The sequence below is a fragment of the Pristiophorus japonicus genome, chromosome 18, assembly GCF_044704955.1.
Source record: "Pristiophorus japonicus isolate sPriJap1 chromosome 18, sPriJap1.hap1, whole genome shotgun sequence".
Classification (NCBI taxonomy): Eukaryota; Metazoa; Chordata; class Chondrichthyes; family Pristiophoridae; genus Pristiophorus; species Pristiophorus japonicus.
Genome location: NC_091994.1, coordinates 87,197,415 through 87,215,033, shown reverse-complemented (window position 1 = coordinate 87,215,033; position 17,619 = coordinate 87,197,415). Strand labels below are relative to the sequence as shown.

Genomic DNA, 17,619 nt, shown 5'->3' with positions numbered 1-17,619 from the left:
AAAGCCAGCTGGTATAAATATTGCTGAAAATGAATGAGACCACCATTAAAGTCCCATGAGCTAAAAAGTGGGAGTTACACATACCGCTCTCTATCAGCTTAGACACCTCCTCCTTGAGTGTTTTGATCTCATGACAAGCAGTTTGAAGAGCTGGGTCTGAATGACAGAGAAGATACAGCCAGATGTTTTTTTTTTAAAGCACACAATGTATGCAAATAGGTTGGTAAAATTCTGAGTGGGAAACAGCCTGAGACACCTGGAGATGATTATTATTCATTTTCTCCTGAAGATGTCAAGATTCTGTCACACGCCAATGCCTCACCCACGTGCTCATACTTTGTGTGTGACACTGTGTCAACAAGCTATTCACATTGGAAAGGCATCAGAGCTAAGCTGATCCTGTTCTCACCTGATGTCCACAGAAATGCACTTTCCAGCAAGAGTTCACTGCACATACTTTCCCCGCCCTATCCCAGAGGCATGGAGACCAATGCTAGTGCCTCGAGTGACCCGAGGATTTGGACAGGTGTCTTCTGGTGTGTAAGGCTCAGTGAGCTGTTGATTTTACCAACTGCTCCATTGAGGGAGCTGAAGAAGAAACATGATCAAAATACAGTAATACCCCTACCCCAGCACGCTGCCTATAGAACTTAGCTTGGGAACTATGGGAATATCACATTATAGAGACAGTGTTCTTGATACTGTAGAATCAAGGAAGCCATAATAAACAATGTTTATATTAGGAATGATATATCAGAAAGGGTTATAACAAAAGAAAGCCAGGCTGAAATTAGATTGGATGTATTGCTAGAGTCTAGAGCAGTAAAAAGACAGGAATACTCAACGTGCTGATTTTCCCAGGATTAAGATTCACAGTAGGGGCAGAAGTCAAATATCAGTTTAGCGATTACATTTCAGACTTGGCTTCCCCTTTTTATTGTCCTTTTGGAGTGATCACTGATCATGCCTTAAAAGCATATGGTCAGTGTGAAGCAGTTATTAATAAAGCCCCTGCCAAAGCTGAAAGTTCCTTCCTGTGTTTCTGTCGCTTGAATCTCTCATTAGTGTGGGAATCTAATGAATCTAAATTACTTCTTGGAAATATCAAACTGATTTTTCTGTTTCAGGAGTTTCAGACTAACTGATTCCTTCTTTTAAATGAATCTCCAAGTTGACTCTTTGATTTCAACAAAGCTCAGGGAAAAAAGAGAATTATTAATACTTCCTGTATTTTGAATATCTGACCAATCATATTTAAAAGGAACTGTTGCCTTATGGAAAATTGCTTTATGGGTTCTGAAAAAGGGTCATCGACCTGAAACATTAACTCAGTTTCTCTCTCCACAGATGCTGCCTGACCTGCTGAGTATTTCCAGCATTTTCTGTTTTTATTTCAAATTTCCAGCATCCGCAGTGTTATGCTTCCTTATGGAAATTAACTAAAATCACAAAGCATAGTTTAGGTTTAAATTATTCTTCTATCCAGCCTGTAACCAACAAAAACGTAAAACTGTATCAAAATAAGCTTGGTACAGGAATTTGAATAGTAGCCAGTTTCTAAACTGTTTGTGTAATGTGACTGGGTTTAAAGCCACAGCCTCCAAATCAAAACTAGATTAAAAAAATACTTAATTTTTGTCACACTAACATTACCGAACAGAGGAAAATATGGTCACTGGTATGACTACTAGTGGTAGGGAAAGACACTGATATAACATTTTATTAGGAAAGTTTGGTGCCATCATGAGCGAGCTTTTTGTTTTACCGGATGTTTTTTGACAATTCTCCCAGATGTTGTGGTGCCGATGGTGGAAGAGAAAGCTGAGAGCAGTAATCTAACCCTCACTCACCATTGTCGCTCTGCATTTTCTTCTCCATGTCCAGTTCATCTGATAGTCGACGGATCTCCTCGTGTGCCATTTGTAACCGCCGTGCTGCCTCATCCAGGTCTCGCTCTGCTCGTTCGCGTACCTTCCTCTCTTTCTCCAGGTCCTCTCCATGAGTCTGTGTGTGATACAGAACAAAGTGTCAAAAATGAACAGCTACAATGCATAAGGACCCCATGGACTGTTGATAAGAGGGATCAACACAGAGTGAGAGACAAGGTGCAGAGAAAACCTGAGAAACGTCACTGAGTACCAAATATCAGTAGCAGTCTAACACCAGAGTACTGAACCCACATTTTGCAGTTTGAACTTCTGCCACTTAGAACCAGGTCAGTTACTATTAAATCTGATTTATTTTCTGTTTACAAATTTTGTGCTCAAGCTGAAGGATGTTTGTGCTGGGGAGTCAAATGCATTCCATTTTGGATGCCTAGTGTTAGCATCCAGAGCTTCCAGGTCAGGTACAGGAACTAGAGGAAGAATAAATCTACTCTGCCTCATTCAGACAAAGCTCCCACTTCTGATCATTATCCAATGACCCCTGCTGGAAAATGCGGGAATGTGGATGGCGGTGAGCAGTGGCTTGGGAATCAGTGGAGATGCCACCTCCATGGTGAAATACTCTCTACTGACAGTCACGGTGTAGACTCACACATGGAAAATGGGCATTTGGATGTGATACAGGTGAGCTGCTTGTGCCCAGGAAACTGCAAGTGCCCAAGAAGTCTCCAGGAGGTGAGGGGAGAAAATTGGGGGGGGGGTGGGGGGGAAACAAGCATGGAGGAAAAGCCATGGACATTCTGTGCCATGAATTGGTAGAAGGTGTATTCACAGAGAGTTTTGAATCTCAATCATGCCATCATAGGGAGATGGATAATTTATTAACAAACAGAAAATTTTTGCCATGCAAGTCAGAAATTCAGAACAACACAATGTATTCCTTTTTGCTCCAACCCTCTTTGCATGTTCTCCATGAGCTCAATTTAACCAGATAAAGTATGAATATAACAATTGTAGGAAGAGCACATGCAGCAAATATAACCTTAAAACCTAGATTATAGCTCACATTGCATGAAGTATCATGTTAGAATCAGGCCATTTACCCCATCCTCAGTTGGTCAGTACTGGTGTTTGACTGGCACTCTTGGTCCGTTAGGGAATGAGCAGGGAAGAGGGAGTTAAAAGGAAGTGTGTAGTTCCTTACATGCAGAATCAGGTTACTGCAGAAGACATGCTAGGACCTGATAAGTAATGTAAGTACAGTTGGAGTTCCAGGGTAGCCCAAGTCTCAGACAGAGCAAGGCAGTTCAAAGATCCACAATGTCCCATAAAACAGCTTTATTGCATGGGGCACACTTGCAATTTGTGTGCAAAATCCAACAAGATTACAAGATGGCTGCAAACAATGGTAGACCTTTGCACGATTTGATTTCATCCTTCCAAAATAACAACCCTACAATCTTCCCATTACAGCATCAAGCTGTCTCTTAAATTAGGCTAATGTCCTAGCCTCAAACACCGTTTACTGGCTGCTCATTCCAGCTGTTGCTCTCCCATGTGAAGAAAAGATGCGTTCAGACATCGTTCCTTCACAATTGATTAAATAGCAAAAATCCAACTAAATTGCTAAGACGAGTTTGGGTTATAGCAGGAAAATGGCTGTGACAGAAATCTAAAGCAGTATTGTCTGTCAGTAGTCACCAAACTACAGAGTTCCCCAAATGCTCCATTGGTAAAGGCACTTTGCAGTTTGGAACAAAGCCATACTGACTAGTAAGGTTCTATGGTTGATCCCTGATCCATGCGGAGTTGACTGATCCCAGCTAGGGTGGTGGGGCAGGGGTTGGGTGCTACAATTAGATTCAGTACCTGAGTGCTCGAGAGGAAGGGTGGGGGGGGGGGGGGGAAAGAAAAATATCAACTAGGGTTCCTTCGCTTGATCGCTATTCAGTGGCTCCTGCTGAAAGTTGTGCGCATACGAGTATTGTCTGAGGATAGGATCCGGTTTGACTGCAATGGCCTCAGTTAAATAAACTGCCAATGCTCTCTGTCTAGGCTCACAGATACAGAATGGCCTCTTGGGTGAGATACCAATGAGTGATTTGTGCAAATATGCAATGCACCGTGCCAGCATGGAGTCAATTTGTAAGTGAAGGGTGAAAAAGGAGGGCAAAAAATGACTTCTTAAACTCAACATACTGAAAGCCCAACATTTGGCATCTGTTGCAGCACAATGGTGCTGTGTATTGGAACAGGTGGCACCAGAGTGAGAGAACACAGGTTCATTTCCTTTTCCTTTCCTGCCAGCATTCAAATGCTAACTCACTGCATTCTACATCAAAATATTTATATTTCTAAAGGTCACTTTTGAAATAGCAGCTTGCATGTATATAGCACTTTTCACATCCAAAAACACCCTAATGTGCATCAGATCCTTGAGAAAAACGGCAAGCCAAGGAGAGATTAGGAGGGGTGGCCAACTGCTTGGTCAGAGGTGGGTTTAAGGAGGGTATTATAGGAGAAGAGGGAGGCATTGAGCTGAAGGGGATTTAAAGGAGGAAATTACAGAGTGGGACCTTTGTGGTTGAAGGCATAACTGCCAACTGTGGGGTGAGGGAGGGGCGATGCACTAGAGGCCACAGTCAGAGAGGCGGCGAGTTTATAGGGGGAGGGGGTTTGGGCTAGAGGATGTTAGAGAAAGAGATCTGTACGGCAAATTTGAGAATTTTGAATGTGGGTCCAAGACCCAAAGTAGGATAGGATACGGCAGCAGAGTTTTGGATGAGCTGATTTATGGAGGATAGAGGATGGAAGGCCATCACATGGAAAGACCCAGTTAAAAAAAACAAGAGAAGCGGAACTAGCACACCATTAAACCAATATACAAACAGCTAGTAACTCTTTGCGGGATGTTGCTGGTACAGAATGGCTGCCGTGATTTCCCATAGTTAATGCACTGCAAAATAATCCACTTTCAGGCGTTCAGCAGCAAGATAAAGTGCCATATAACTGCAAGTCTTTGTTTCAGATGTTGGAATTCATAAGAGGGGAAAACATTATTTCTGCAATGAGAATATTTTAGTTTACAATAGCTGTATGTGTGTGTTTTGCTGCCTTGTTCTGTACAGACGTAGCCAGTACATTATAGGTACAGTCTGGCCATGGGCGGAAAGTAGGTGAGACATACGGCTACATCTTTGGAGACACTGTGTGCCTGCTGACGGACCCCAAACAGCTTCTTCCATGGACTCGAAGGTTGTGATAAAGGATCCTTTTGAAAGAATGGTAAAAAGTTACAAGTAAAAGTGAAAAATCGAAGAAGATAGAAATTACAACTAATAATAATGAAACAACAGACACAACATTAAAGATAAAATTAAAGGTATGTTTGAACCTCAAGTTAAGAGCCAGTTAGCCCTTTTGGAGTGAACTGCTATCTTCTACAGCCCTTTTAAGTTGTGGCTTGCTGCTGCTCTAGCGATGTGATCCCAAACTGACCACTCTGCGGCTCTCACCTGGATTTACATTTGAAGTTTTCTGCCAGTCTCCTGCAGGCCGAGGGATAATTCCAATGACAGATCCAGAGACCCAAGTACCTGGTGTCTTATTGTTACTGGAATAACATGATCAACTGCACGAGACCCACGCATTGAGAGCCAACAACCTCACGGTAGTTTAAAGTGCCTTAAAGCTCATTTAGAGGCCCGGATTTTGCGGTTGTACTAACGGTGAAACTGTCAGCATTCCCTGTACTATGAAACGTGGTCGCAGGGTGGCCAAGACTGGGAATTAAACATATAGGGGTATCTCACAATTCGGAAAGATAGACAAGAAGGGAAAGGAGGTGGGGTAGCTCTGTTAATAAAGGATGATATCAGGGCAGTTGTGAGAGACGATATTGGCTCTAATGAACAAAATGTTGAATCATTGTGGGTGAAGATTAGAGATAGTAAGGGGAAAAAGTCACTGGTGGGCATAGTTTATAGGCCCCCAAATAATAACTTCACGGTGGGGCAGACAATAATCAAGGGAATAATGGAGGCATGTGAAAAAGGAACGGCAGTAATCATGGGGAATTTTAACCTACATATCGATTGGTCAAATCAAATCGCACAGGGTAGCCTTGAGGAGGAATTCATAGAATGCATACGGGATTGTTTCTTAGAACAGTATGTTACAGAATCTACAAGGGAGCAAGCTATCTTAGATCTGGTCCTGTGTAATGAGACAGGAATAATAAACGATCTCCTAGTAAAAGATCCTCTCGGAATGAGTGATCACAGTATGGTTGAATTTGTAATGCAGATTGAGGGTGAGGAAGTAGTGTCTCAAACAAGTGTACTGTGCTTAAATAAAGGGGACTACAGTGGGATGAGGGCAGAGTTGGCTAAAGTAGACTGGGAACACAGACTAAATGGTGGCACATTTGAGGAACAGTGGAGGACTTTTAAGGAGCTATTTCATAGTGCTCAACAAAAATATATTCCAGTGAAAAAGAAGGGCGGTAAGAGAAGGGATAACCAGCCGTGGATAACCAAGGAAATAAAGGAGAGTATCAAATTAAAAACCAATGCGTATAAGGTTGCCAAGGTTAGTGGGAAACTAGAAGATTGGGAAAATTTTAAACGACAGCAAAGAATGACTAAGAAAGCAATAAAGAAAGGAAAGATAGATTACGAAAGTAAACTTGCGCAAAACAGAAAAACAGATCGTAAAAGCTTTTACAGATATATAAAACGGAAAAGACTGACGAAAGTAAATGTTGGTCTCTTAGAAGATGAGAAGGGGGATTTAATAATGGGAAATGTGGAAATGGCTGAGACCTTAAACAATTATTTTGCTTCGGTCTTCACAGTGGAAGAAACAAAAACCATGCCAAAAATTGCTGGTCACGGGAATGTGGGAAGGGAGGACCTTGAGATAATCACTATCACTAGGGGGGTAGTGCTGGATAGGCTAATGGGACTCAAGGTAGACAAGTCCCCTGGTCCGGATGAAATGCATCCCAGGGTATTAAAAGAGATGGCGGAAGTTATAGCAGATGCATTCGTTATAATCTACCAAAATTCTCTGGACTCTGGGGAGGTACCAGCGGATTGGAAAGCAGCTAATGTAACGCCTCTGTTTAAAAAAGGGGACAGACAAAAGGCAGGTAACAATAGGCCGGTTAGTTTAACATCTGTAGTGGGGAAAATGCTTGAAGCTATCATTAAGGAAGAAATAGCGGAACATCTAGATAGGAATAGTGTAATCAAGCAGACACAACATGGATTCATGAAGGGGAAATCATGTTTAACTAATTTACTGGAATTCTTTGAGGATATAACGAGCATGGTGGATAGAGGTGGATAGATGGATGTGGTGTATTTAGATTTCCAAAAGGCATTCGATAAGATGCCACACAAAAGATTACTGCCGAGGATAAAGGTACGCAGAGTCAGAGGAAATGTATTAGCATGGATCGAGAATTGGCTGGCTAACAGAAAGCAGAGAGTCGGGATAAATGGGTCCTTTTCGGGTTGGAAATCGGTGGTTAGTGGTGTGCCACAGGGACTGTGTGCTGGGACCACAACCGTTTACAATATACATAGATGACCTGGAAGAGGGGACAGAGTGTAGTGTAACAAAATTTGCAGATGACACAAAGATTACTGGGAAAACAGGTTGTGTAGAGGACACAGAGAGGCTGCAAAGAGATTTAGATAGGTTAAGCGAATGGGCTAAGGTTTGGCAGATGGAATACAATGTAGGAAAATGTGAGGTCATCCACCTTGGAAAAAAAAAACAGAAAAGGGGAATATTATTTGAATGGGGAGAAATTACAACATGCTGCGGTGCAGAGGGACCTGGAGGTCCTTGTGCATGAAACTCTTTTTGGAGTTCACCTGCAAAAACATAAAACATTAAACGGTGCCACCCGACCTGGGTGACACTCCAGACATTTACAAGGCCCTTTTTTTTTCCCCCTTTTTTTTGTTTTTTTTTGTGTTTTTCTTTTTTTGGTTTTTTTTTTGGGCACTAAAATCACAATTTTCCCAGTGCCCCCTATAAAAGGGAAGGGGGACATTAAAAGCACCGGCAATTAAAACAAATTAAACTTAAAAAACGTAAAATCAAATTAAAATTTGGTTGCTGGGCATGATGATGCACTCCAGTCCCTCCGGTGCCCACCTCTCGCGGAAGGCCGCGAGCGTACTGGTGGACACCGCGTGCTCCATCTCCAAGGACACCCTGGACCGGATGTAAGAGCGGAAGAGAGGCAGGCAGTCAGGTTGAACGACCCCCTCGACCGCCCGCTGCCTGGACCGGCTGATGGCACCCTTGGCCGTGCCCAGGAGCAGTCCTACGAGGAGGCCTTCGGACCTACCCGCTCCCCTCCGCACAGGGTGCCCAAAGATCAGGAGAATGGGACTGAAGTGCAGCCAGAATTTCAGGAGCAGCCCCTTCAAATAATAAAACAGGGGCTGCAACCTTGTGCATTCCATAAAAACATGGAACACGGACTCTTCCAGACCGCAGAAATTGCAGGCGGCCTGGGAGTCCGTGAACCGGCTTAAAAATTTCCTTGTGCATGAAACTCTTTTGAGTTTACCTGTGAAAACATAAAACATGTATCCGTGCCACCCGACCTGGATGACACACACAAGACATTTACAAGGCCCTTTTTTTTTTTTGGTTTTTTTTTTTTTTTTTTGGGCACTAAAATCAAATTTTTCCTTTTTTCCAGTGCCCCCTATAAAAGGAGAGGGGGACACTAAAAGCACCGGCAATTAAAACAAATTAAACTTAAAAACGTAAAATCAAATTAAAATTTGGTTGCCGGGCGTGATGATGCACTCCAGTCCCTCCGGTGCCCACCTCTCGCGGAAGGCCGCGAGCGTACCGGTGGACACCGCGTGCTCCATCTCCAAGGACACCCTGGACCGGATGTAAGAGCGGAAGAGAGGCAGGCAGTCAGGTTGAACGACCCCCTCGACCGCCCGCTGCCTGGACCGGCTGATGGCACCCTTGGCCGTGCCCAGGAGCAGTCCTACGAGGAGGCCTTCGGACCTACCCGCTCCCCTCCGCACAGGGTGCCCAAAGATCAGGAGAATGGGACTGAAGTGCAGCCAGAATTTCAGGAGCAGCCCCTTCAAATAATAAAACAGGGGCTGCAACCTTGTGCATTCCATAAAAACATGGAACACGGACTCTTCCAGACCGCAGAAATTGCAGGCGGCCTGGGAGTCCGTGAACCGGCTTAAAAATTTCCTTGTGCATGAATCCCAAAAAGTTAGTTTGCAGGTGCAGCAGGTAATCAGGAAGGCGAATGCAATGTTGGCCTTCATTGCGAGAGAAATGGAGTACAAAAGCAGGGAGGTCCTGCTGCAACTGTACAGGGTATTGGTGAGGCCGCACCTGGAGTACTGAGTGCAGTTTTGGTCACCTTACTTAAGGAAGGATATACTAGCTTTGGAGAGGGTACAGAGACGATTCACTAGGCTGATTCCGGAGATGAGGGGGTTACCTTATGATGATAGATTGAGTAGACTGGGTCTTTACTCGTTGGAGTTCAGAAGGATGAGGGGTGATCTTATAGAAACATTTAAAATAATGAAAGTGATAGACAAGATAGAGACAGAGAGGTTGTTTCCACTCGTCGGGGAGACTAGAACTAGGGGGCACAGCATCAAAATACGGGGGAGTTAATTTAAAACCGAGTTGAGAAGGGATTTCTTCTCCCAGAGGGTTGTGAATCTGTGGAATTCTCTGCCCAAGGAAGCAGTTGAGGCTAGCTCATTGAATGTATTCAAATCACAGATAGATAGATTTTTAACCAATAAGAGAATTAAGGGTTATGGGGAGCGGGCGGGTAAGTGGAGCTGAGTCCACGGCCAGATCAGCCATGATCTTGTTGAATGGCGGAGCAGGCTCGAGGGGCTAGATGGCCTACTCCTGTTCCTAATTCTTATGTTCTTATGTTCTTATGAAACTAACAGCAACTTCTGGCATCTGCACATGCGGAGTTAAACGCGGAAATCCAGAAGTTGCTGTAAGTGATCCCCTGCTCCTCTACAGGGCGCACTGTTGAAGCCCCCACAGATGGCAATCTTTTTGAAATCATTGAACCGACGAGAACTTCAGCTTTTACACTCTAATATCGATGTGAAAACCCCCTGAAAAAGTTACGCCTTGTTCAATGAAATGTAACAGGGTTTTTAATGGCGTACTAAATCATAATTACTGCTGAACAATCTCTCTGGCCCTGAAAAACTAATTTGATATTTGTGGAATGTTACATTTTTCTATTATGATAAAAATTCCATGTTTTAATATAATAAAAAAAAAATTAAAGTTTGTTTATGATATTTCATCTTCTACCTTAATCCCATGTGTATGTCCTAATCTTTATTTTGCATTTTGCTCTCTGTAAAATGTATTAAACGTGAATTGAATCAGTGCTTTTTACTTCTTGGTTTGCTGTCTGTGAGAGTTCTTCAATGTGATTGGCTGCTTAGCCTGCTTGATGACATCACTGTTGCTGGACGCCAGAGATCACCTAGACAGTGCCAGAATCAAATTAACGTTGGGAAAGGTGAAATCGATGCCACAGAGATCGCTAGATCATTGTGGGCAGCTTTCTTCAAGTTCTTCACTGCTGACCACAAAATCTGGGCCATTGATACTATCTTCTGAGTTTGGAACACGATGTCTGAATTTTAATTTTCCCCTTCTTTCTCCTGAAGGCATTGACTCCTACTGGAGTACATGGATCACAGCTGCCCATTGGTATTTCATTCAAAGGGCCATTATTTATGAGGCTTAGACTTTGTGCCTTCCCTCCCCATGCCACCCCCCCTCCCCTGCCAGTTGACTTCTTGGGGCAGGTGGAGGTAGAAAGCAACCTGGGGATGCCTGGTTGGTGTTCACCTACATGAAAATGAAGAAACAAGAGCCCGCCGTGTTTCCCACCATCTGCAATCTTCAAACGTTGGACGCTTGTTAGGCCCCAGTATCTAATGTTCAGAGTTCAGCAGTGAGGGCCCCAGGAAGTGCTCTCAATAAAATTTAAAAATTTTCAGAAGATTTTTTTTCCTTCATTGGATATCTCCTTTTCCTGCTGCCACACCAAGTTTCCACCCCAGATCTTTCTGGACCCAGAAATATAACTCGGGTCAGGGGGCATCTTGGGAGGTTGTGCCAAACTGGAGACGTGCCAATCAAGATGGCAGGGGGTGAAAAGCCTAGGCCTGAGAGTCAACAGGATGTTCAACAGGCGGACATCGCCTGGCGTATACAAACCCGCACATATACTTTCCAGCAGGAGTCACTTGATAGTGTCAGATGTGGGAATCAAGGCTGATTTTGTTTTCTCCCTGACTCAGGGGGTGAGCCAATTTTATTGTTCTACCACCTCCTGTCAATTGAGAACAGCTAATTCTGCATAGACTAAGATTGAGTCCGTGGTGTCCTGGTCTGAGCAGTTCAGTTACATGCTGGCTTTACCAACTGAGCTATCAGAAATACAAGCCCTATCCCTTGCTGTTTTTTTTAAAACTGATTTTACCATCAATCGCTTCCCTGTCCAGAAACGCATTCAGTTCGCTCTTTGTTGTGGAGTATTAAAAATATAACACTCGACACAAAGGTCCATATATAGAGAAAAGAATTGTTTATTAAAACCTGATTAATCAAGGGAGAACCGGTTGCATCAGTACCCCTACAGGCTACGCAGTTACATTTTATACAGTCGAAATATAGTCAAAATGGTGAAACTACGCGGGGAAGTGTTCCATTGGTTATTTATCACCAGTCCCCGCCCACCTGCTACTAATACATTGGTTCATACAGTTACAGCAATATCATTGGTTACTACAGTTACATTAATTTCATTGGTTACGGTCATTTCTAATGATTTCATTTGTACATTTAGTTATGGCCACTGTTGCTGAGGAAAAGCCCCCATAGGTTATGTGTTACATTTCTGTGAATGTGTTCCCAGGCTAGCTCTCATACTGTATCCTTGACAGATACATCTGGCTGTACTCATTTCAAAGAGGCCTTATTTCTGTTATCTCGTGTGACTCGAACATGGCTGCCTCAAGTTCATTATTTCTGTGAGCTCTGGGTGCTCATAGAAGTGTTATCTCCTCAGAGAATTTCTCTGACCTTAGTCCTAGCCCTTGTGAGACCCGTTGTTCTATGTTTTAGCCTAATTGCTGGAATGTGGGATTCAGCTATTCTACCATGAACACATTAAACCTTTCTCTCAGCCTTTCTTGCTTTAGGTTTTAATTTTACCAAATTACTTTTCCCCTGATTAAGGTTTTTGCTCCTACACTCTTGAACTCATTATACTGTCCACTTCAATGGTTTTCCTGATAATTATTTCCAACAACTCTATTATTCCTTGGGTTAAAAGTTCTGCCTAACTTCCCTTCCTCCTAACCTCCTGATTTTTAACTTCTGTCCCCAGGTATTAGAACCGTTCAGCAAAATTTGCCTCAACTATGTCAATTCCCTTCATAATCTTGAAAACGTATTTTACAAAGAAAATCAGTCCAACTCTTGGAATTTTCCCAATAACAAATTAATCTTTTGTCTCCTCTATACCATAACAGAAACAATACCCTTCCTATGACTAGGTGACCATGTGTGCCTCTGGCTTGTTTAGTCTAGAGTTTTGACTTGTTTAGTCTAGAGCCATTCGTGTATTTTTCTAAAAGCACTCCCTAATTCTCATATCTCTTCATCGCTACAACTACCACAACTGTACATTCCATGTTATTGCAACAGAGTGATTGGGAAACAAAGCTTTGTGCACTATAATAAATCTCCCAGAACAGACCACAATATACACTATAAAAATAAAAGTGGAGCCAGGGGAGAACATCATAATAAAGATGATGCATTTCAAAATTAAAACATGGTCCAACGCAAGTACTTTATTAATTCATATATGTTTCCAGGAAGCTGAGTCATGCTGATCATGGGACATTTTCTCACTATTTTACCCTTGCTCGCTTGGGTTAAATGCAGAGTTAAGCTCCCTCCAGACCCTCCCACCAAGCACTTACAGGTCAGGTACAACCTGGTCAGATGCAGAACAAAGCTTCTTCTATACTGCCCCAACAATGTACTTCAAGCCTAACCTCGGAAAAGTGCCTCTACTGCAACAGTGTGAACATTTTCCATTTGATATACGAACCATGATAGTCATTCATTAGTGAGATTGGCAATTTAGTGTCCCTTGTGGTGAATTTCGGCCCTATTGTCGCTGTTGAGATGATGGGACAGGAACTTAGTAGTAGCAGTGGTGGTGGTAGTGAATTCGGAGCAATTTTATGCTATGGGCCACATCCACCAGGAAGTATTGACACTTGCTTCAAGTAGGACTGTTAAAGCCAGCAGAGTGAGCAAGCGGACATTCATCCCTTCAGTTTGGACTGGATTTGAACTTATAAGTCAAAGGTAAGTGTCCGATGCACTATACTACCCAGTCCCCTCGCACAATATTTCTATTTCAATTTAATGATTAAAAGTTTTCATTCTTTCAGTCAAAAATGTCATCTTAACTCCAGGCAAGAGGGGGAAGATATAACTCCCACACAGGAGTATGGAGCAGCCAGTGCATCCCGTAAAGGACTAGTTTACCTTGGCCATGGTTTCCTTGGTGCGTTGCATGGACTCCCGCTGCTGTTTCAACTCCTCTTCCAGGGTTTGCCGCATCTGATCCAATTCCACCTGTGAGCAAGAGAAAACTGACCTGTGACCTTGTGAGACTAAATCACCAATAACAGCAAACGCCATGAGACTGTCAATCAGGCTCCATTATTACCCCCTCCCCCTTTACAGCCAGTGAATATAACTTCAGTACTGTCCGCTCTCCCTAACCAATCGGTGAATGTGGATTCATTACTGGCCTTTACCCTTGTACAAACGCTTAGGCCTGGAAATTGCCCCCCACCACATTTGGAGCGGATAATTCGAATAGTTGTTCAAATGATCATCACCCGGTGGGAGTCGGCGGGAAGAGCCGGAAAATTCAGCTCTTTAACTTTGGCACCACCTCTCAGTGCTTTGGGGTGCTGTTTGAGGCGGTGTAGGAGGCGGGCCGGTGTCCCTCAGCACGGCAATGATGACGTCAGCGCGACGCGGACATACCGCATCGCACTGGCACGTGGCAACGTCCCTCCCCTTCACTTAAAGGGGAGGGGCGCCGCGAGACCTACATGGAGCCCACTGGGCCACCAGGGAGGGGTTTGGCTGTGCCAGCGACTCAGCACCCAAGAGAGGGTGCCAGGCTGCCTCTTGGCGGCCCGGCCGAACTGGCGGCTGCCATTGTCGAGCCGACTCAGGAGTCAGCCGACAATTAAAACAAAATGGCGGCCACGGCGATGCGCCTTTCCCTTTAACGGCAGCCGAACCACCCAGCCACTGGCAGCTTCCAGCCGCGCGAAGCTGTTGGGGGCACCGACCGTTGGCGGCCACGCTCCCCCGAGGCAATTTTCCCCACAGGGCTGAAAAGGGTTCGGCGCTGGGCAGTATGGGGTCGGTGCGCCGGATGGGGCAGAAACACGGGACGGACATCTGTTCCAGCCGCCCCGGCCCGGGGGCAATTCCGGATGGGTCGACCCCGCCACCTGCCCTCGGGCGGAAAGGCCTTACCGTCCTTTTACCGCCTCAAACGGGCCTTAAAGAAGGGGGCAATTTCCTCTCCTTAGTCATTTGCCATTACCTGTCCCATTCAGCAGGTCCTACAGTAAAAAACACATCAGCGCAAATCCGAGGTCTGTGTAAAAATAGCAGCGACAGGAATGTAGCCCGAGTACGTGAAGTGTGCGTACTTGTATTTCATCGATTGGAATTTCTTCCCTGTTCATTTCCATTATTCATGGGGAGTGGGGGGCCCCTCTAGTGTGGCAGATAATGGTGGTTCCACTGACCCATCTTCCACATTCTACAGTAATATGTAGCAAAGCTACAATAAGCAAGCAGTGAAGCCAGAAGGCAAAGCAGGAAACAAAGCTGCAGTGTAATGAGCTGGATTATGCAATACATGGTGGCAGATTTTTCTTTTAATGTTCCCTGTTTTGTACTTGCACTGTATATTTTGTTGGTGACTGGAGGAAATTATACCATGGGCACCAAACAGTTATGCAAAAGACTACATGTTTTACAAAACTGAGCAAAATGAGTACTTTTGAATGAAACTGAGCTCCTAATACAACAGTAACTACACTCCAAAAGTACTTCATTGGCTGTAAAGCGCTTTGAGACGTCCGGTGGTCGTGAAAGGCGCTATATAAATGCAAGTCTTTCTTTCTATTTAATCACTCATGACTGAAAGTTTTATGTATTTAAGTACATGTCATGGAGGTATTGTAACAGTTTCTTACCTGCAAGTGTGTCTGACCGATGCTCCCTGTGACACTCTCTGAATCCACCTTTCTCTCTGCCGATTCCAACTTTTCCAGCAGTGTAGCGCGCTCCACGAGAAGGTAGGCTACCTGCTCACTTGGGCCACTGTGTGCGATCTCTGCCAGTCCTTCCTGATCCAACATCTCTTCCACTTCCTTCACCTGTGTCTCTGTGCATCCACCATTCCAAAGTACTTTGGTTAGTCGTGAAATCTAATTTTAAAATATTTTGTACCTTCCTATGAACTCATGTACATTTCTTACCAACTGCTGATTTGGGACATACAAGGCAGGGAAGTCTGCTTACCATTTAATGCCACTGGAGTCAGCCTTGGCACAGTGACAAACTTGAGCACATAATCTAAGCTGGTACTTCTGTGCAGTACTGAGGAAGTGCTGCAGTGTCAGAGGTGCCGCCTTTCAGATGGATGTTAAACCAACATATGCTCTCTCAGTTGGATATAAAAGTTCCCATGGCGCCATTCAAAGAGCAGGGGAGATCTCCAGGTGTCCTGGCCAAGATTTATTCCTCAACCAACGCCACTAAAAATAGATTAACTGGTCAATTATTGCATTGCTGTTTGTGGAACCTTTGCTGTGTGCAAATTGGTTACTACATTTGCCTACATTAATTACAACAGTGATTGCACTTCAAAAGTACTTAATTGGCTGTGAAGCACTTTGGGATATCATGAGAATGTGAAAGGAACTATATAAGTGCAAGTACTTTCTTTCTCTTCTTTAGCAATCTAGCAGTAGGCATGTCAAAGACTTCCTGTTGGATTTTCCCTTCTCCCACACACAGAGACATCTGGCTTCCATTCACTCAGCATCTCCTTACTGAGCACTCGCGAGACTGGGAACCTATGGAGAGGGAGGAATAATTGAGCTGATATCCCACCATTTCACCCTGCAACACAGTGGAGCTCCAGCACACTGACTGCTCAAACTACCCAGCGACAAAACTTTAATAGAATCAGATAAATGGGCATAAACTGAGTTCCCTGACTATTTCAGTTGCAGGTTATACTGTATGGTAGGGTTAGTATTCATATGGTCTGAAAGGTCTTCTCCATCGAAACCCATCTTGTGAAAACAGAAATCATGAATGCTAGAAATCTGAAATTAAAAATGAAAGTGCTGGAAATCTGGAGTTTGAAAGTAAAATGATAGTATTATCTTGTGTTAGAAATATTAATCTGAGAGTCCCATTGCAAATAGTAACCTGTCTTCTCTTTCTGCTGTTGATGGATCATCTGTGTGTTTCTAGCATTTTACGGTTTATTTCAAAGTACCATTCTTGATGGTCAATGCAGTACCCTGTATTAAATATAAATCACAATACTAATTACTGTAGTATACAGTATCAGTTTAAGACTGGTGGCTGCTGCTGGCAACACGGAGTTCTATTACACACTGTCCCTGGCTGTGAATCACACTCCAGTCACTAGGTGGCGCTCTGTGCATACATGCACCTGTATAGCTCTGCTGTCCTGGCAGCTATATTTTATTGTTAAAATGCTTGTTCAAAGCATTATAAAATATCCTACAATAAGTTTAGAAAGTGCCCAGAGAGGCATCAGAACTCCCGAGCACCTTTTAAACTCAGCTGCATACCACACTGGAGTTGTACTCCCTACAGTGTGTAGCTCAAGTGACGCCAGATGACATCCTACAATAGGTCTTCTACCATTTGGCTTTAGTAAGAGAAAGAAAAACTTGCATTTATATAGTCCCTTTCAGAACCTCGGGATCCCAAAGAGCTTTACACCCAATTAAGTACTTTTTGAAGTGGAGTCACTGTGATAATGTAAGAAATGTGGCAGCCAATTATGGCACAGCAAGATCCCACAAACAGCAATGTGATAATGATCAAATCTGTTTTTTGTTTTTAGTGACGTTGGTTGAGGGATAAATATTGGCCAGGATATTGGCGAGAACTCCACTGCTCTTCTTCAAAATAGTGCCATGGGATACGTTATGTCCATCTCCAAGGGTAAATAAGGCTTCAGTTTAATGTTTCATCGGAAAGACGGCATCTCTGACAGCGCAGCTGCACTGGAGTATCAGCCTAGATTTTGCGCTCAAATTACTGGAATGGGGACAACAACCTTCTGGTATAAAGGTGTGTCCTATGAGGAGAGATTGAGTAGACTAGGTCTATAGGGCCCAAGTTTCGGCCTCAGTTGCTCCTGATTTTTTGGAGCAACTGGTGTAGAACGGAGTATCTTAGAAATTCGAATTCTCGGCATTTAGTTTGCTCCAGTTCTAGTCAATTAGAACAGTTTCACTTTGGAACAGAATTTATTTTTCAAAAGGGGACGTGTCCGGCC

The 17,619-nt window shown here is 43.8% G+C and overlaps 1 protein-coding gene across 2 annotated transcripts in view; it reads right to left on the bottom strand.

Annotated features, from left to right (window-relative positions):
• Nucleotides 1–17,619, bottom strand: part of ccdc30 (coiled-coil domain containing 30) — a 178,871-nt gene that overhangs the window by 134,654 nt on the left and 26,598 nt on the right. Inside the window, exons 4-8 of one of the 2 annotated variants that reach the window (XM_070860240.1) lie at nt 15,266–15,456; nt 13,521–13,610; nt 5,074–5,157; nt 1,851–2,004; nt 85–156 (exon numbers count right to left, since the gene is read on the bottom strand). In XM_070860240.1, the coding sequence (XP_070716341.1) occupies nt 85–156; nt 1,851–2,004; nt 5,074–5,157; nt 13,521–13,610; nt 15,266–15,456 (591 nt within the window). The remainder of the gene's footprint in view (nt 1–84; nt 157–1,850; nt 2,005–5,073; nt 5,158–13,520; nt 13,611–15,265; nt 15,457–17,619) is intronic. The other variant, XM_070860241.1, reaches the window with a different exon arrangement.